The sequence below is a fragment of the Impatiens glandulifera genome, chromosome 7 (genome assembly GCF_907164915.1).
Source record: "Impatiens glandulifera chromosome 7, dImpGla2.1, whole genome shotgun sequence".
Taxonomy (NCBI): Eukaryota; Viridiplantae; Streptophyta; class Magnoliopsida; order Ericales; family Balsaminaceae; genus Impatiens; species Impatiens glandulifera.
The window spans coordinates 44712835-44734279 of NC_061868.1; the positions used below are offsets into that span (position 1 = coordinate 44712835).

Sequence of the window (21445 nt, forward strand, 5' to 3'; positions counted from 1 at the left end):
TGTTTCTTCAAATTCTTCATATGACGAACACATACCATCATTGGGTTGGAATATAGAGGAAAACCATAGGATGAATCCAAAATATGTCGATAGACTTTACACTTAGTGTTTGTTTTTAATATACAACATTAATTCGTCTAATCTCAACTAGTATAGTTGTGATTAAAAGAATTAATATTATATATTAAGAAAAAATACAAAGTGTCAACCCTATCGACGTATTTTAGATTAATCGTAGATCTCTCCTTTATACTTTTTCAGTATTGTCATACAGAGATTTTGAACTCTCGAATTATTTCAATTTTCTTACCAAGACCGAAAGGGATGAATGATTGCTAAATTTATTCAATTTCTTGATTGCTAGTTTCAAATAAATAGTAAATTTAGTATGGTTGAATAAAAAAAATATTACATAAATAATTATGTCATTAATTAAAATGATTTCCTTCCTACTATATCTTGATCACTTTGAATAAATGACAAATTTAGTTTGGTTCGATATGGAAAAAAATCTACATAAATAATTATATTACTATTGATATAATCACCCTCCAAAATATTGAATTTACACCATCAAATTCATAGAGATTTATAGTAATTAATTAACTATGCTCATACAAATTAACACTTTTCTAGATTGTCCTTGAAAGATTAATTTGAATTTTGAAAAATCAAAATTGTGTAAAAATGTTGTGAATTTTAGAATAGTTGAATAGAAAAAATAATATTACATGAATAATTATGTTATTAATTAAAATTATTTTCTTCCTTCTATATCTTGATCACGTTCAAATAAATAGCAAATATTGGTTGGATGGATAAGGAAAATAGATTAGCAAATATTTATAGTAATTTATTAACTAGTTAACACTTTTAGAGACTTTCCTTGAAAGATTAGTTTGAATTTTGAAAATCTAAAATTGTGTAGAAATTTTTGAATTTTAAACAAATTTTGAATTTTTAAAACTCTAAAATAAATATAAGTGTTCAATTTAAATAAATAAATATAAACTTGAATAATGAAATGATATTAATATTTTTTAATTACCATCATAAAAGCGTTTTTTACATTATTTTAACCATCATTATTAGCATTGTTTTCATATTGACAACTAAATAATAATAAATTATTATGGAATACTTTCATAAAGACCATTAGTCCATTATTATAATAGTTTAAGAAGCCCATTGCTTCTTTTCCTTTTATTTTTATTCAGCCCATTAATTCTTTTTTTCCAATAAACTAGCCCATTAAAAAACAATTCCAGTCTCCTCTTTAGAGTCTTCAAATCCGGACCTAAAATCGTTGTAAAATTAAGAGTTTAATTTTGGTAAGAATTTACTTTTAAAGAATATCTTTTAAAGAATATTTATTATATACAGTATATAATTAACTATATAATCAATTTAAGAACTAATAAATAAATAACATTAAAAATCTCATAATTATAAAATCAATTAGATTAGTTCATCTATTTAAATAAATTATTTTTGAATTTATAACTTTATTTCTATAAAATCCTAATATCGAAGTAATTTACAAACTTTTAAAGTCTTAAGATCTTAAAATTAGGATTGGAAAAGTGTAACTAATTTATTATCCTTCTGTAAAATCATAAAATTGTAGAATTTTAAGGTTAACACAAAAATAAAAGATTGCATTCTAAAGTTAATTATGTGTATGACTTGAAAAATATAGCCATACTTTTTAAACCTTAATGTTTGTATTAATAGAAAGTTAGGAAATGTAATCAATTGTCTTTACAACTTTTATTTAGTACAAACAGGTTAAACAATATCAGGATATGGAGTACTTATGCAAGAAGATGATGAAAAAAAATGATTTTATATATTTTAGCTAGTAATAAATTTAAATTATTGTTAAACTATAAAGATGTTTACTATTTGATAAGCTTTCTCAACTTAAATAAATCACTAGATGATTATGAGTACATTTTTCTAAATTATCTATATAGTTATAATCTTTAAATAATTGCATCATAAGACCAAATTTTAGCCACCATTTGCAACATAATCCATTTGATTCATAATAAATTATGAGCATGTCCTACAACAATCCAACTGTCTAATTTGCTTTTATTTATTTGTTAATTTACAAGCAATTTTTTTAAAAAAAAAAAAAAATTGTGACAATAAATTTTGATGAAAGAAAAAAAAGGTTGAGAATAAAAGTAATATCTTTTTCAGCCAAGGAAATTATCATTCCTTTTTTTTTTAGTTTGGTTGATATGATTGATGGAGTGTATATTAGGGACCTTTTAATTAATAAAATATATTATATGTCCATGATTTTCTTTAATATTGGATGATGAGATAAGTTAGCACCTTCTTTGACAATAAACAATTGAATACAAAATAGCTTTTTACTCTTTTTTTTTTTTTTATGTGTGTCTGTCATCCAATGACAAAAACAAAATATTATAAATGTAAACATTTAACTAAAGATCAAAATAAACATTCAAGCTTAAATCAAACACATTATTATCAATTTAGTCTTTGTGAATAGACTGAATTTGCAAACATAAAATAATAATTAGCTCAAACTTTAAAATCTTATCTTACTTTATAAGTAATTAGTGAATAGTAGAAAGCCTCAATCATACAACTCAAACTAAAGTTATTCATAAAAAAAAATATAAATATATATATAGTAGGATGGTACAAGGATAAGTGAAAGTGAGAGGTGAGGAATTCCATCCAAGATATACAAGACAAAAGGATGTCAATTGTCAACCTCATGAGCCACTATTTCATTTTAATCTTTTTTTTATAACCATTTTATATATATATATATATATATATATATATATATATATATATATATATTGTAAATTATTAATTTTTTATTGGGTTGATAAATAATTTTTATTTTAAATAATGAGAAAATTAAAAATAATAATTAACCTCAACCAACCGAGAATGCTTTAGTGAAAAAAATCGAGATCCGTAAATGTTACCGGTTCGATTCTCACTCTACAACGAAAACAAAAATTTAAAGTGAGTATAATTGGATAAAAATTGGATGCACTAAACAAACAAAAAGTTATTCTTTTATATATATATATATTATTATTATTTTTTTTTGTTAAACTAATTATAATTTATGTTTTATTAAATAAATATAAAAAATTTATAATATTTTTAAAAAATTAAAATAATTTAGGTGGTTAAATAGTTTGTTAACCCTTACTAGTTTTCCTAATTAAAAAAAACAAGTGAAATTGAATTGAGATGGTAAAAGACATGAAAGGAAGAGAGGGGGAGAATAAGAAAACTCAGGGAAGAAGACAAAGATTGTGGAGAAAACCCTTCAAATAATGGAGGTTGAGTTGTGGATGGCCATTGGAATTTGCAGATGGGCATGGAGAATCCCGTTATGGAGCAGAGATGGAGATTTTGGAGAGAGAGTGTGTGAGTGAGTGAGTGAGTGAGTGAGTGTGGACTCTGTGCAGAAATTAAACAAAGGCCTTTCTTCTTCTTCTACATCTCTTTCCCCCATTTGCCTTTCTCTCTCTCCACCCTGTACACACGAATTTAATATTCTTCTTCTTCCCCCATTTGATTCTCTCTCCAAAAGCTCAAATCTTTTCCTGCTATGATCTGAAACAACCTAGATTCGATCATTTTTTTGTATCTCAACAATACCCACAAGCTTAATTCCAGTTCAGAGCTTATTCACGACTACCCACATGAGAGAAGAGGAGGATCTCTCAGAAATGTCCGAAGAAGACGACGAGAGTCCCTCGCTCTCCGATCTATCATCAATCGCCGGCAACAATAAATCCCTAACCCTCTGCGGCGGAGAGTACGCGCCGCCTTTTCCAGATCAGGTGCTCGAGAACGTTCTAGAAAACGTCCTCCACTTCCTCAATTCGCGACGAGACCGAAACACGGCGTCCCTCGTCTGCAAATCATGGTACCGAGCGGAGGCTCTTACCAGATCGGAACTCTTTATTGGTAACTGTTATGCAGTATCACCCAGCCGCGTTACCGACAGGTTCCGCCGCGTACGGGCGGTGACGATTAAGGGAAAACCTAGGTTTGCCGATTTCAATCTCATGCCTCACGATTGGGGAGCGTACTTCATGCCTTGGGTTAAAGCAATGGGAAATTCGTATCGTGGGTTGGAGAAGATCTGTCTTAAGCGTATGTATCTTAAAGATAAAGATCTGGAAATGATTGCTACTTCCTTCCCTTCTTTCAAAGAGCTTGTGCTTATCTGCTGTGAAGGATTTGGAACTTATGGGCTTTCTTTCATCACCAGTAAATGCAGGTATATACCCAATTTCGGTTTGATTTCGTTTTCATAGATCTAATTGTCATGTTCTTGAATGGATCTTGAATTAGTTCAAATGTTGAATTCATATATATAGGCTACTCAGAGTGCTTGATCTAATTGAAGTTGAGGTTGCTGATGATGAATTTGATTGGATTTCTTGTTTCCCGGAAGGTGAAACTTGTTTGGAGTCTCTAATCTTTGATTGCATTGAATGCCCTATAAATTTCGAAGCACTCGAGCAACTAGTTGCCAGATCTCCTTCCTTAAAGAAACTTCGGATGAATAGATACGTTTCGATTGGTCAGCTTTATCGGATAATTACACGAGCACCGCAGCTCACACATCTTGGTACTGGTTCGTTTAGCCCATCTGAGATCATTGCACATGTCGAACAGGAACCGGACTATGCCTCCGCCTTTGCAGCTTGCAAGTCGCTAGTTTGTCTCTCAGGATTCCGGGAAGTCTTGCCGGACTATCTTCCGGCCATCTATCCGGTCTGTGCTAGCCTCACCGTGCTGAATCTTAGTTACGCCAACATTACAGCAGAGCAACTTAAGCCGGTTATTCGACATTGCCATAGACTTGAGATCTTTTGGGTAATTACAGAGTTGTTTCAAATTAGTTGTTTCATTCTTCTTCAAAGTAAATTTATTTCCTTTATTTTTGGGTTTTTTAGGTTCTTGATTCAGTGTGCGACGAGGGGCTTCAGGAAGTGGCTGCAACATGTAAAGATCTTCGCGAGCTCCGGGTATTCCCAATCGATGCACGAGAAGATAGCGAAGGCCCTGTTTCGGACATCGGCCTCCGTGCAATTTCCGAGGGTTGTCGAAAACTGCAATCAATTTTATATTTCTGCCAGCGAATGACAAACGCAGCTGTAATAGCAATGTCCAACAACTGCCCTGATCTAGTTGTTTTCCGTCTCTGTATAATGGGTCGACATAGACCCGACCATATTACAGGTCAACCAATGGACGAAGGGTTCGGAGCCATAGTCAAGAACTGTAAGAAGCTTACCCGGCTTGCCATCTCCGGTTTACTAACCGACAGGGCATTCAGCTACATTGGCGAATACGGGAAACTGATAAAGACACTGTCAGTTGCATTCGCGGGTGATAGCGATATGGGACTGAAGTATGTACTTGAAGGGTGCCCTAGATTGCAGAAGCTGGAGATTAGAGATAGCCCGTTTGGGAATGCTGCTTTGCTATCGGGTTTGCATCATTATTATAACATGAGGTTTCTGTGGATGTCGTCTTGTAGGTTAACCCGCGAGGGTTGTCAGGAGTTGGCACGACGATTGCCAGAGTTAGTTGTGGAGATCATGAATGAGAATGGAGTAGATCAGCCTGCGGGGGACAATGTAGACATATTGTACATGTATCGCTCTCTCGAGCCACAACCTAGGTCGGACGCTCCTAGATTTGTCACTATCCTGTGAAATTCTGTTTGAGATGAAACTGGAGATTTGGTTTTAGGAATTTATTCATTTTAAATCAGAGATGGATCAGATTCTCTTAACAAAGGTGGGTGGGTAAATTGCTCAAAATGTATGAGTTTTTTTGGGGTGGGGTTTGAAATTGGTGATGTCCAAAATGACACGTCTCTCTAGCTAGAATTTGGGTGGGTGGGTTTTATTTTCAGATGAATTGTTGTTGTTGTTTTTTTGTTGTTGATGTTGTTGTTCTTGATGAAGAAGAAGATGTTTTTTTTTTAATTAATAATAATAATAATATTTAGGAAATGAAATGTTGGGGGGATTGGGTAATAAATGCCAAAAATGCATGTGCCCTTTTTTGTGGTCTTGAATTTGATAAATTTGACCCCATTAATGATGTTTGGAAAGTGTTGTACAAGTACAAAACCAATGACCCCTCTTTCCTCTTTATCTTTCTTTCCCACCATTTGACATATATTTTTATAGATAAGGACCCTGCCCTTTTCCAATTCTTTAATGTTCTAAGTGGAATCTGACTCTGCCTGCAAATCATCACTCAATGGTTTCTTGCTTTAATTTCTTCTTCCTCTCTTCTAGATCTCAAGGAATAGTTCAATCTGCAAATAAGTGATGAAAGATTTTGAAGCCACAAGATAAGATAGCCCTTGGTGGTGGGGTGGGGATGCTTGTAGAGCTAAATTAAGGTCAATTTCCCTAACTTTTAGAAGTTGAGATGTATATTTGAATAATATGAGAAAGTTGAAGGCTGTATTTATTTAATTTTTGACCCATAATATAGGATGGAAAGGGAAATAAGGGCATAAACGATCACCCCCAGCATCTTTTAATCCTGACCGTTCCTTTCTTTTGATCAAAATGCCATCCGTCATTGACCTGAGGTCTTGAACCTACTACTAGAACCATGTCAGAGTCAGACAGCTCATTCGCACCTTAATTGGGTGGTCCACGTGTACGGTATGATGACATGGTGTCTTTAAATTAAAATAAATAATTAATATTGAATAATGAATAATGAATAGTCACTTGTATAATAAAAAATATTGTATTGCAATATATAAAAAAATATTAAATTTTTTCAGTATACCAAAAAATTATATAAGATATAATACGGATACTAAAATTATTATTACGGTAAAAATATAAAATTTTAAAAAAATTTGTATATCAGGAATACGAAAATAATATTTATAAATTAAAAAATATATTATATAATATTTATAACAAAATAAATAAATTTATATTAATTTAATTAAAAAATATAATTATTAAAAATCAAACAAAAATATATTTATATTATAATATTATTACATATATAATTTTTATTCAATATATATGTAATTTTTAAATATTATATTTTATAAGATATAAAATTAATTTTATTTTACTATAAAATGTTTTTTCAAAATTGTTCTAACGAAGATTAATATTTTGTGAAGTTGATCTCAAATAAAAACATGATTGAAATTTATTATTATTATTATTATCTAACGGGAAGTAAATTATCAATTTATATAAAAAAAAATTATATATGCAAAAAGATTTAAAATCGTTCTAAATCTTATTTTCTTGCCTCCAATTTAGTCTAACTTGAAAATTATATTTATATCTATTTTTGTTGACTTCAATTTTGTAACCGATAGTTTTTAAGAATGTTAGATTTTAAAATGAATATTTTATTTTATGAGAAATATATACAATTTTTAGTTTTGTGTAATGTTTATGTTGTAATCATATTAAATTATTTTTTTTTGTTTAAGTTAATATGTATTTTAGGTATTAAATGTATAATATTGATACCGTACCGAAATTAAAGTATATCAAAATGAATGTAAGACAAATGTATGAATTTTTCTATAAAAAACTTTCGATATGTTATAAAGTATTAATAAAAAAATTAAAATATATTATATTAACTAACCCTTATACCTATAGATGACAATGTGCCGGTTCGGTTCGGGAAATCGCATTATCATCCCTGCCCCAATCCCGACAAGGATTTTAAATATAAACCATTCATGTCCCAATTGGGAATGAATTTTCTTGCAGTACACTGAAACCGAAAAATAATTTAAATTTAAATTTAAAATATAAATTATAAAATAATTTAAATTTAAATTTAAAATATAAATAATAAAATAATTTCTATAATTATAATTATCAAAATATCAATCATTTAGAATCAATGATTCTAATTATTGCATTAATTAAATAAGAGAAGATTAAGAAATTTTTTTATTGAAAAAAATAATAATTAATTAAATAAGTATATATATTAATTATCTTGAACAACCATCATTAAAGAAAATTGTAAATTTTTGGTTCGATTTGAGAATCGGTACAGAACATATAAATATCATTCCGCCCAAGCAAAGATAGCAGGATAAAAGGGAAAAAAAAGTAGGTTTTAGTTAGCCCGTCAAAAAAGTGAAGTTTGTATTTGGGTAAGTGTGGAGAAAAATGACAAGAAGATATTGGAACATCAATTTGGAAGAAATGACGTTGTCGAGAGTTATTTTGGTCATGGTACTAAGAAATGGAACACTAGAATGACACTATATATATCTGCAAAGCGTACAAATATTCATATTAGAAATCTTATTCCAACGACTCATTTTTTTATGGTAAGCTTGTAATTTGGTTTTTGAATAAGTAGGGAAAAACAATTCTTAATTATTGGCATCAAAAATAAAATAGCCCGATTAACATATTTTAAATTTCTCGATCCCAGGTGAAAGCGGAAAAAATTGCATCAATTTATTCGATTACCGCATGAAGGTTTTAAATGCAAAGTATTTTCAAGTAAATGACATGCCACAACTAGGGATGAGTTCTTGTTTGGATTTCAGTTTCTAAAATAACCTATTTTATTCCTTCATCTTCAAATTAACTTAATTTATTCAACCTCAGTTTTTCATTTTTTATTTTATTTTTTAACTCTTATAACTAATAATTAAGCATATCATAAATTTATATTATATATATATACATATATTATATTTTTTAAATTTGATTATTTATATTTTAATATATCAATTTAAATTATTATTTTGTAAATTTGATTATTTACATTTTAATATATTTATTTAAATTATTATTTTTAATTTGATTATATAAATTTAAAATAAAATAAATATAAAGTATACATCAATTCAAGCTTGCTAACTATTTATTACTTGATATAATATATATATATATATATTTATATATATATAAATATATATATATATATATATATATATATAAATATTTATTTATTAAAACAAATTAAAATAATATATATATTTATTAAAAATCTTGAAAATATAATATTAAAAACTCGTATTTTAATTCTAGATTTATTGTGGAGATAGTTGCTCGATTAATTTTGGGGACGACATTTGATTTAGTATCAACAGTCTAGTTACGACGTATCATGAGTTTGCTTCCATTGGTATAGGTAGAAATATCACAGTCAATGACATGTTTGATTCTCGGTCTAATGGTTTCGCTATCCGAATTAGATATTGAAGAAGGTTAAACATTATAGAGATTTCGTTCCATAATAAAGTTTTACTTTTGGTAGGACGCAAGCAAGTGTCCATGTCCCCGTCTGAACAAGACATTATGTATTGACAAAATATGAATAGTTTCAATGTGAGTAATTGCTATAAGTTGTTCGCTAAGATGATTCTATTTATTTTTTATTTTTTATTTTGGGAAAACTTTTTGAGTTAAAGATTTCATCTAAGATATCGTTATTTAGATGAAGTGTTATTCACGATAAAAAAATTTATGAATAATATGTGCATGAAAAAAAGTTGTACTATGGCTATTCGTATGTGTCATGAAGAAGTTGAATCGACAACTCACTTACTTTTGCATTGTGGATGTGTGACTAGTATTTTAATTATTTTGTGGAATATTATTGAGATTAATTATGTGATATCCAAGTTTTTGAATAGTTGCTGAGAAGTTTGGATTGATACGACTGATATGACATGTCTACATATTTGGGCTACCATCACAATTATTTTTTGGTGGAATATTTGGTTGAAGATAAATTGTCAAACTTTCAATGATCGTAGTCGATTATCCGATCATTCATAATGTTATTATTACGACACTTTCTCATATTCGTTTAGGAAAGTCAGTAGAGTCTCGAGAATCTACGAGCTCGATAACTTATTAAGTATATATATTTTTTTATGTTATTATTTGTTATTGTGTGCTTAAACGATTTTTTTTCATTTTTAATATATATGTATTTTTTTTAATAGAAAGTATATTAATTAATTATTAATTTTATATATCAGTAGTTTCAATTGTTGTTAAAATATTATATTTTAAATAATTATTAATTTTATAAAAGATATTGGATGATTAATTCAATAACTTCTAGAATGAGGGAATCATGTTAGCAACAATTTTAATATTTATAAAGATTAGTGTTACATACATTATATATATAAATATAGAAGATTTTTCAAATTTGTTTAATTATGATTGTGTCTCTAAGTGTTAAGAATAATTTTTAAGAAGACAAATGTCTTGAATTCGCTAATTTTATGTATTACAGATGTTAGGTTAGATAAGTTGCAAGTTGATAAGCAGGCAAATTACAAAGTTAGGTAACTACCGTGCAAAGAAACAAAAGGAATTTGGACTGATAGCTAGACATTCTTGAAAAATTTAAAAATATAAATTAATGTAATTAATATAAAAATAAAATATATATTAAAATAAAATAAATTATTATTTAGATATATATAATCAAATTAAAAATAATAATTTAAATAAATATATTAAAATATAAATAATTAAATTTATAAAAATAATTAGATTGATATATTAAAATACAATAATTTAAATATATAAAATATAAATAATTAAATTTATGATATATTTAATAATTAGTTATAAGAGTTAAAAAAAATAAAAAAAATAAGTTAATTGAGAATCAACAAACAAAATATGTTAGTTGAGAAATTGAATTACAAACAATATACTTTACGATCAGGTGAGATTGTTATTATAGACCCGATTGAACAACAGTTGGGCTAATGACTTCTTATTGGACTGGTTCAAATATATGGAAAATCTTATTTCTTTTACAAAACATAAATATTCTCAAAGCCTACAATTTCTAAATCTCTGTTTTTTGCTACATGATCAATGTTGAGTTCCATTTTACTACTTTATGAATAGTGGATTATTCGGTTTTTTGTTGATTTTCAGTTCCGTTTAAACAATTCGGTTTAGAGGGTTTTGTCCACCTATCGAAGTATCGAACTGGTAAACCCAATCTGTATTACCTAAATTCAATTTATCAAACTCAAACTTATATTATTCAATAATTTGGGCTAGATATGTATTGAGTAACGAAAACAATTTTTATTTTATTTTTTTACTAATTTATCACATTTTTTTACCCTCAATACATTGGTTGGCTCCACCCAAAGGGAGGATCCCTTAGGTTCATTGTCAACTCATTCTAGGATACTCATTTATACCAATTTACAGAAGATCATGGAAGGAGTCAATCACTTTGACTTATATTACAGCAAATTATCATAACACATTTTTAATAATAATAATAATAATAATAGGATCACTTAAGACTTAATTCATTCATTATTCAAAACAGGTGAATGCATGAAGTAAATACATCTCATTTATGAAAATAATGTTCCATATTAATACATATACTTGTTTTCTTCCCAATTGATAATTAATCTGCTTTGTAAATAAATAATCTTAAGTTGATGCCTCCACCTCATCCTCCTGTTGCTGTTGCTGCTGATCATTGAGATCTTCCTGATAATCCTCAGAAACCAGTTTCTGAATTTTATCAATGAAACTCAGCATTACAGGCAGATTATCTTCATCTGTAACGCAAAGGATTAGATCTTTTGTTAGCAAATTATCAAAAGAAAGAATTGATTTGAAGCAGATAGCTTTACATACCAATTCTTGGAATGGTGTGACCCTTAGGATGGTGAATCAAAACAGGATCAATGCATGATTCAAGAAGAACTGTCCCACGCGGCTTCAAGTAATCTTTCTCACCTAAGAAATGAAGTGAAGGACACTGAATCGGGGATGAATAAGCAACATCCGCAATAGATGCATTTAGTAACTTCGCCCCTCCTATTATTATCAAGAACTTCATCTTATCCACCCTTGTAAGTGCCATTCCCTATATTTGACATTTTTTCTCATCAAAAACACGAAATCACTCTACTCTGTATCTCAATTTTCATACCTTGGCTTGAAGACCCGGCAATGCAGCTGATAGAATAGCCCCCTGTATGGCCCAATTATGACTTCAAACAAATTTATCATCTAAGAAGTTAAGAACACAAAGAAAGAAAGTAGATGACTTGGAACCTGAGAGAACCCAAGTAGTCCATCAAAGGGTCCATGATTAATCATGTAATCTTCAATGTAAGCCAGACACTCGTCAAAATTGGTGTAATCAGTGAATTCCTGAACAGTGTAATCAATTTGATTTGAGATTCATGAATTGGAACAGAAGAAGAAAGTAGAGTAGATAAGATAGAGACCTTGTTGAATTGGAACCACTCATAATAAGGAGGATCAAAGATTCCTTCGACCTCTGACTTTCCTTGGGAAGGGAATGGGGCATCGGGGAATACGAGGTCCATTTTGTCGATTACAGATTCAGGCCATCGACGGTGGATTTGTGTCTTGAGGATTTCTCCGCTGGTTCTAAATCCATGGAGACAGAGAATCCTTGGTTTCCTCTTGATTTCGATTCCCCTTTTGCCTTCATTCCCCATGTTTCTTCAAATGAATAAATAAAGAACGAATCTTTTCCTTCTCTCTTGTTCTTGTTCTTGTTTTATAAGTTTTTCCATTTTTATCGGAGTGTCGTCTTATAGGAGACGGAAGAGCCGTGTCTAGATTTATCTATTTCTTCAAATGAAAACATGTTTCTTAATTGTCAAAAACATGTCAATCTCGAAATAAAATATGTTATAATGGATTATTTTAAAAAGTATTTTTCTTTTATCATAATTACAATCCCAATTATAAAAATAATAATTAAACTTATATGATGTTTTCAGTTTTCTAAATTAAATGTTATATTCATTTCACCTTTCTTATAAACTCTATATTAATTGTTGATATTTTTCCTTATCATCTACATTTATTTATTTATTTATTTATAAATTAAATTAAAATATTATCATTTAATATATTTATTAAATTTCCTTTCAAATAGATTTTTTAAATATTGTTATAATGTTTTCTAATATTCTATTAATTAGAATAACAAACAAAACAAAAGACAACTTGTAGTAACACTTGTTTCTCTTCGAAGTTTCTCGTAACAATTTTTTTTTTTTGTTTGTAGGGTCCATACCGGATTTTAGTTCACGGTCCATAACAAATCTGCATTCATTTTTTGCATGTAAGTTTATTTTTAACAATTGTTTATATACAATATTTTTGTTCCCCTGAGTTTACTCTTTCATATTTAATTTTCTATCTCTTTCCTGTTTAAATTATGTTATTATAAACACATAATTAAATGTTATTTAATGATGAAAATTGATAAAAACTTACTGTGTATATATATTTGCGAGATATTGACATTCTTGAACTCGATCATTTCCTCCTTACAAATAATTAAGAGAGAATACATGGGTAATTGGCGTTTATTTGGTAGGCATGGCATTTTAGCACGGCATTTTAGCACTGACGGTCGAGTACTCAAAAATAATTTATTTTTTATTTTCACTATTCGGTTCTGCTCGGTTCTGCTGTAACTTGTATCGTTTCATTCCTACAGGAATTAAAGGAAAGAGGAATAGTATTATCAGGCGAGGAAATGATATAGACAAAAACAAAAAATGTGAGAAAATTGAAGATGAGGAAGAAAGGTCGGTAGGGATGGATGAGAGAAAATGATATTTTTTTTAAATAATATTTTTTAAAATATTATATATATATTATATAATATATATTACTGTTTGTTTATTTTATTTAATATAATATTTATAATTGTTTTTATTAAATAATTTTTTAATACTTAAAAACACATGAATTAATTTTTTAATGTATCATCAAATAATTTAAAATATTTTAAAATATTAAAATTTGGTTCAATTTCATCCAAATTAGGTTTAAAACCTATGTAAAATTTAAAAATGCATTAAGGTTTAAAATTAGTTAAATAAGTAAAAAATAATTTTTTTAAAAAAATCGGGTCTGGTTCGGTTCGGGGCGGGTACCCATCTGTTCCGAACCGATATTTCGAGTAATTTAAATACCCGTTTTTTTCTGGGCAAAATCGGGTCTGGTTCAGTTCGGATCCGATTACCCCGGAAATTTTCCATGCCTATTCTTTGGTGATCAAATTATAAAGAAAATAAGAAGTAGTTTGTAAAAATATTTACCTATATTCATGCTCTGCTCAAATTATATATATTGTTTTTACTTTTAATTTAGTTGTTCATTATATATCATTGTTGTTGTGGGACTCAATTTATGAAATGTGAGTGTCTTCGTACCAATCTTATTTTTCTTCTAAAAATGTACATTAAAATAATTATATAATTTGAGCAGGAACATGAATAAAGGTAAATATTTTTTTTGAATAGTTTGTTCTTAATATACAAAAATTAATTCGTCTAATCTCAACTAGTATAATTGTGATTAAAAGAATTAATACTATATATTAAGAATAAATACAAAGTGACGTATTTTAGATTATCATAAATCTCTCCTTTATACTTTAGTCAGCATTGTCATACGGAGAATTTGAACTCTTGAATTTCTTCAATTTTCTTACAAAGACCGAAAGAGATAAATAAAGGCCAAAAGAGATGAATGATTGCTAAATTTATTCAATTTCTAGATTGTTAGTTTCAAATAAATAGTAAATTTATGATGTTTGAATAGAAAAAAATTATATAAAAAATTATGTCATTAATTAAAAATATTTCCATTGTATCTTGATCACGTTCAAATAAATGGTAAATTTAGTTTGATTGGATATGGAAAAAAATTTACTTAAATAATTATATTACTATTGATATAATTACTCTCTAAAATATTTAATTTAAACCATCAAATTCACAGAGATTTATAGTAATTTATTAACTATGCATTAAATTTTAAGACAAAAATTTATTATAATTAACACTTTTATAATTTGTTCTTTAAAGATTAGTTCGAATTTTGAAAGATCAAAATTTTGTACAAATGTTGTGAATTTTAAACAAATTTTGAATTTTAGAATAGTTGAATAGAAAAAAAAAAACTTTCATGAATAATTATGTCATTAATTAAAATTATTTTCTTCCTTCTATATTAGTATATTTTGATCAAGTTCAAATAAATAACAAATATTGGTTGGTTGGATAAGGAAAATAGATTACATCATCTTATTCATAGTAGTTTATTAACTAATTCACACTTTTAGAGATTTTCCATTTTCAAAATTCAAAAATAAATATAAGTGTTCAATTTAAATAAATAAATATAAACTTAATAACAAAAGTATATTGTAATATAATTATTAATAAAATGTTCACCAATTTATATATATATTAGCAATAATTATATATATATATATATTAAAAGAATAATTTCATTATAATATTAATTTAGAATAATCTATTTATGACACAACTATTTAACTACTAATTTGTCGTTTTTTATACAATAATTCAATATTAATATCTCGTTTTCTCTTTATAGTGCGATTCAACTATTTGTCGTTTTCTAAAGATTTCCTCAAAAATATTTAATTATTTGTCGTTTTTTTTCGTGATTTCCTCTAAAATAAGTTTACTTTTATTAAATATTTATTGAATGAGATAATAAATTTACAGGGTTTAAATGCAGCGTTATAAATAAATAAAACAATAAAAAAAATACATCATATGCAGAATTAATCAGAAATGAAACTACAAATATTATTAAATTAATTAGGAAGATCCCTGTGCATACACGGATAAAAATATATTATTATAATGTCCGCGTTCATAAATTTGATGTTGAATTTAAAATATATAATATTATTAGCCTGATTGGTTAACGAGTTGTACTTGTTCTATTAGGTTGCGATTGTTTTATTAGGTTGCGAGTTTGAAACATATGTATAACATTTTTTATTTTATTTTTAATCGTTTATGGGCGGGTTAACCCAAAATCCGACCCAAATATCCATTTACTCTCACATATATATATATTCAAATTAACCACAACTCTCAACACGGCAATCCAAACACTTCAAAATTAAGCATCATATAATATAATATAATATAATATATATATATATATTATTTATTGATCTTCATTTCAATTTATTTATCAATAAAATGTCAATTTCTATTTATTTTATAACTAACTAATTTAATATTAGATTTCAATTGTTGTTATTTACTTATTTAGATAAACATCTTTATAGCTTATAGTTAATTTTATTATATTTTTTTTTAAGAATGAGACATAACTAATTCTATTATATCTTAGGAAAGTATATTTAGCTCGGTTGCCGATAGCAATGATGCGACAAAATGTGTTAAATTCTTTGCGTTAATTTTCAAAAACCTATATGTGGTTGAAAAATCAATATTTCAATTTATTGTATAATTTAGGATTTGATATTAGACTAGAAAAATATATATGATTCAATATGGTTCTCATTATAATTTGTGGGCTAATATATATTGTAGTAAAATTGTACTATATGTATTGTAATTTCATTTACCTTAAAATACAAATTTGACCAAGTTGTAACCTAACCTTGTCCATCTATGTGACTAATGAAATGATATTAATATTTTTTAATTACCATCGTAAATGCGTTTTTACATTATTTTAGCCATTATTATAAGCATTGTTTTCATATTGACAACTAAATAATAATAAATTATTATGGAATACTTTCATAAAGACCATTAGTCCATTATTATAAAAGTTTAAGAAGCCCATTTCTTCTTTCCCTTTTATTTTTATTCAGCCCATTAAAAAACAAGTCCAGTCTCCTCTTTAGAGTCTTCAAATCCAGTACCTAAAATCGTTGTAAAGAATATTTATTATATATAATTAACCATACAATCAATTTAAGAAATAATAAATAAATAACATTTAAAAATCTCATAATTGTAAAATCAATTAGATTATTCAAATAAATTATTTTTGAATTTATAAGTTTGTTTCTATGAAATCGTAATATCGAAGTAATTTACAAACTTAAAAAATCATAAAATTGTAAAATTTTATAGGTTAAATTAAAAACAAAAAATTCCACGCTAAAGTTAATTATGTGTATGACTTGAAAACAGAAGAGAGTGATCAAATGTGTGGGGGTTTAGAATTAGTAGATTTCCGTAAACATATCTCGTTATCATGATATGTCTTTTGTTAAATTACAATCCAATGTCCCTTTGAGACCTGTTAATCACTTATCACTAAAATGGAATTTAAATTATCACTAAAATGGAATTTAAATTATCTAAATGGAGAAGTAAAATAATCTCGAAAAGGGGTCGGCTAATCCTCATTAAAATTGTGTTGTCATATATGCCCACATATATGATGTCGTTATTCATTCTACCCAAGAGTGTGACGGTGAAAATGAAAAGAATAATGCGTAAATTTCTATGGGGATCTTCTAACTAATCATTTTGTTATTTAGTTAATTGGGATAAAGTTAAATATTTTAGAGATCAAGATTGTCTAAATATTCGAGATCTTATTTCTCTTAATAAAGCTCTTCTATCAAAATGGTGTAATAGATTTGCAATGGAACCGAATATTCTTTGGACATCGATAATTAGATGTAGTATGAAAAAGATTGGTCTGGTTGGTTCACCAAAATGTCTAATTATCCAGCGGGGTATAACATTTGGAGGAGAATTTATCATATGTGGAAAAGTTTTTGTGAGCATTCTAAATTCATTATTGGGGATGATCCTTCGATTAGATTTTGGGACGACATTTGGTGTAGTATCCAAAGTCTAGCTACGACGTATCATGAGTTTGCTTCCATTGCTATATGTAAAAATATCACAGTTAAGGACATGTTTGATCCTCGGTCTAGTGAGTGTTGAAATTATTTCCAATATTTGGGTACATATATTATTTAATAATTGTATATTAGTTGTTATCATAATAAAGATTAAAGCCCAATTAAAGTGATATATTAAAGTATAAAGATTATGGAGCTTATTTAGACATCTGTAATAAATATGGGGATATATTTGTGTAGAAACAGAAATACCATTTATTATTTCGTTGATGTGCCGAATAATAAATGGGTATATTAGGGCTAGGTCCCCAACCCATATAAATAACCTACCAATTTGTTTCTCTCATCAGACAAAATGTTTCGGTTCATCTCTCAAGAACCTAAAGGGATATCGATATAGGGTTGGAAGACTTAAACCCCACCCACATCAGACAATCCGATCCAGGTTCAGATCTAGAACAAGAAGATCCACATTCAGATTCAGGTCCAGATCCAAGATCAAGAGAAGATCAAGAAGAAGAGAATAACGAAGAACGACTTAATGAACCGTTCTTCATTCCAGATTCAGGTACGTTTCCGCAACTTATATTTATCTCAATTTATCGACATAGAGTGTTAAGATTTTAGAACTAAAGAATAAAGATTTAGATTAAAAGAATCTAACAAGTGGTATCAGAGCCTTCTCTATGTCAATCTATTGAGATTTAAGTTTATAATAATTTTTAAGAATATGATTAGACATTTTTTTATGTTCTTGATCTAATTTGGCTAGTTATGTTCTTTATCTAATTTGGCTAGAACGAATAATGATAGAATGAATTAATGAATAGTAATAACAATATTTGATGTATATATTGATCTAAACTTTTGGATTAGATTAAAATAAAGGAACAAGACATCAAATATCTAAATAGTTTTAGATATTCATTCAAGAAGATGAACATTCAAGAATATGAATAAATTTTGTTTAAATAAATTATAATTAAAGAATAATTTACATTCTTTTATTTAAAGAATTATAATTAAAGAATGATTTACATTCTCTAATTAGATATAATATATATCTAATTAATTATACACTTAAAATAAGTTAAACTTTTGTTTTAAAGAATTCGCTGTAATATTATTAATAACCATTAAGAAAGTTAAGTGTATCTGTAATATTATTAATAACCATTAAGAAAGTTAAGTGTATCGATTATTGTAATATTAATTAATTATATATTTGACAAAGTTTTATATTTATAATTAATTAAATTTTTTATTATATTAATTATTTAAATTATAATTTTATATATATATAGAATTTAGTAATTATAATTAATTAAAGAATTCAGATTTTAGAATATTAATTAATTATTATTATTTAAGGAATTAATTAATTATATATAGAGGGAAATTTATGATAAGAAAGTTTGAAACATTCCTTTTTAAAAGTTGGTCAAATTAATATCTTTTTATTATTAATGGTTATTAGTTAGATAATTAAGGAAAATATTAATTAATATATCATATATATTTCGGTTATATATATATATTTATTATTATTTGGAATTATATATATTAATTAATATATTATATATATTAGTTATGAATTTAAGAATTCATAATAATTATAAGGAATTTTAACCAAATTAATTAAGGAATTAAAGAATTCAGTTTTAAAATAATAAAGGAATTCAGTTTTAAAATAATAATTAATTATTATAATTAAGTGAGGTATTTAAATTTTAAAATAATAATTAATTATGACTAATTATTAATTAAGAAATTAAAATAATTATAATAATTATTTTAATTAATTAAAGATTAAGTAATATTTATACTGAATGGTTAATATATTAATACATTAATATATAATTAAGAATAAAGTTAAAATATTTTATAAAAATAAATATTATAAATTATAAAATAAAATAAATTAAGAAATATATATATATAATTATTATTATGATTTGAGAATTAATTAAAGAAAGATATACATGTTTATATTTATCTTAATTTATAGCTTAGTTAAGATATTTATTATTTATGTTATTTAGATTAAATAATAAAGAGAAAGAAAGTATTTATTATTATTATTATTTATTAATAATAATAATTTATAATTAAAGAATAAATAAAAATATCAACAACTCTTTGTCATATTTATCGGTAATTAAGGTAATGGATTATAGAAATAGATTATGATATATCAATTAATATAATAATTGATAAATTTAGAAATTTAAAATTATTTATATGGTGTTGATTGATATTAAGAAATAATTGAGTGATTAATAAAATCACAATTATTTGTTTTGTGTAATACATATGAAATTTATGCAATTTTGATACATAAAACAATATTTGGATTTCAGTATTAATAACACATTCAAAATTTGGTACAATTTTAAGCCCACTTAAATTTGTAATTATGCGGTTGTTAATCGGCCCAAAGGAAGGTTAATAATTGGTCGAATTGCAAATTTAAATAATGTACAAATTATTAATTTATAGAACATATTTGTTTTATAAGATTAAGACGGTTGTGTTTGTAACTATGCGATTATTAATCGGACAAAAGAAAGTTTAATAATTGGTCGAGTTACACACTTAAAGTATGTACATAAGTTATTAATTTATTAAATCAATTAATTGAAACAACATCCTACCAAAGTAGGCTCTCTTGTGTAGGTTAATATATTTTATAAATTAAGAAGATAGTGTGTATGTAATTCATGCGGTTATTTAATCGTCCCAAAACCCAAAGGAAGATAAATAATTGGTCAGAATAACATTATGCACATGTGGTAATAAATATGTAACAATTATTCGGTGTGCCATGTGAATAATTGGACTATCCAAAGATAACCAATTATTTGACAGGACTTATTGTTAATATTTGATTACTATAAAAGAGTATCGTTTGTAAGTTAATATTTAATGTCCAAAGACTTAAATATTAATGTTGCGTTTGGTATCTTATGATGAAACGTACCAATATTTTGAATTTACGTGATTATTAAAATTTTGTGAGTATGGTTGTTCATTTATTTTGTTTTCTAATTAAGTTAACACTTCTGCTTATACGGTTTTTTGTCAACATCTTAAGTTCATTTTATATGATAAAATTTTAAGGCGTATCTAGAATTTTTTTTTTTAAGAATTATATCTAAAATGATTAAAATTGTTAAGGGTATTATTAGAATAAATATTTCATAAGAAATATACCGTATTATATGTTTTATTTTGTTTCAAAATTAAATGCATTAAAGTTAGAGTTACACTAATGTATTCTCATGCATTTAGTTTGGATTTTCTTATTCACACTTAAGTTAATTGATGTGAATTGCAGTTGTCTAAAAGGAGACTTAGTCTCTATATGAACTCACATCAATTGTGTGTAAGAAAATAAGAGATTGAAACAAAAATAACATAAATATTGTTCACTTAGCAAATACCTTAAACGATAATAAAGAAATGAAGTTATAAGAATTGCAGATATTACACCTAAAAGAAAATTACTAAAGAAAGTGGTGCATTAAAAGAATACATATTATAAGTTTGTTTTGTTTGTTCTAATAGTAATTTAACTTCAGTGCACAGACACATTTGATGGGAACTTAGGTGTTACTATCTAAAGTGAGTGTGTTAATGTATGGTTGAGTTAGTTGTTAAAAATCAATTGATGATGAAAGAAACATCGACGTGAACAATG

The 21445-nt window shown here is 26.5% G+C and overlaps 2 protein-coding genes across 3 annotated transcripts; one reads left to right on the forward strand and one right to left on the reverse strand.

Annotated features, from left to right (window-relative positions):
- The first annotated feature begins 3249 nt into the window (after positions 1-3249).
- On the forward strand, positions 3250-5989 carry LOC124944823 (transport inhibitor response 1-like protein). Its single transcript, XM_047485171.1, has 3 exons — positions 3250-4294; positions 4395-4896; positions 4977-5989. Exons 1-3 carry the CDS (start codon positions 3711-3713, stop codon positions 5739-5741), a joined length of 1851 nt encoding a protein of 616 aa, XP_047341127.1. The 5' UTR covers positions 3250-3710; the 3' UTR covers positions 5742-5989.
- A 5398-nt stretch (positions 5990-11387) lies between these two features.
- On the reverse strand, positions 11388-12593 carry LOC124910428 (uncharacterized hydrolase C22A12.06c-like). 2 transcript variants are annotated; one of them, XM_047451068.1, is made up of 5 exons: positions 12302-12593; positions 12126-12224; positions 12001-12042; positions 11703-11934; positions 11388-11576 (listed from the first exon to the last, which is right to left on the reverse strand). In XM_047451068.1, the coding sequence occupies exons 1-5, from the start codon at positions 12536-12538 to the stop codon at positions 11563-11565; spliced, it is 624 nt and encodes a 207-aa protein (XP_047307024.1). In that variant the 5' UTR covers positions 12539-12593; the 3' UTR covers positions 11388-11562. The 2 variants fall into 2 exon arrangements, with proteins under 2 accessions (XP_047307024.1, XP_047307023.1); XM_047451067.1 differs by having other exon boundaries at positions 11388-11623.
- Positions 12594-21445: the final 8852 nt, after the last annotated feature.

Bases quoted from the DNA above. Each gene is read 5' to 3' on its own strand.
- LOC124944823 (XM_047485171.1), top strand. From the start codon at position 3,711: ATGAGAGAAGAGGAGGATCTCTCAGAAATGTCCGAAGAAGACGACGAG. The intron at 4,295-4,394 runs GTATATACCCAA...TCATATATATAG, and splicing joins TTCATCACCAGTAAATGCAG to GCTACTCAGAGTGCTTGATC. The intron at 4,897-4,976 runs GTAATTACAGAG...TGGGTTTTTTAG, and splicing joins ATAGACTTGAGATCTTTTGG to GTTCTTGATTCAGTGTGCGA.
- LOC124910428 (XM_047451067.1), bottom strand. From the start codon at position 12,538: ATGGGGAATGAAGGCAAAAGGGGAATCGAAATCAAGAGGAAACCAAGG. The intron at 12,225-12,301 runs GTCTCTATCTTA...TACACTGTTCAG, and splicing joins AGTGGTTCCAATTCAACAAG to GAATTCACTGATTACACCAA. The intron at 11,935-12,000 runs GTATGAAAATTG...TGTCAAATATAG, and splicing joins TGCCGGGTCTTCAAGCCAAG to GGAATGGCACTTACAAGGGT.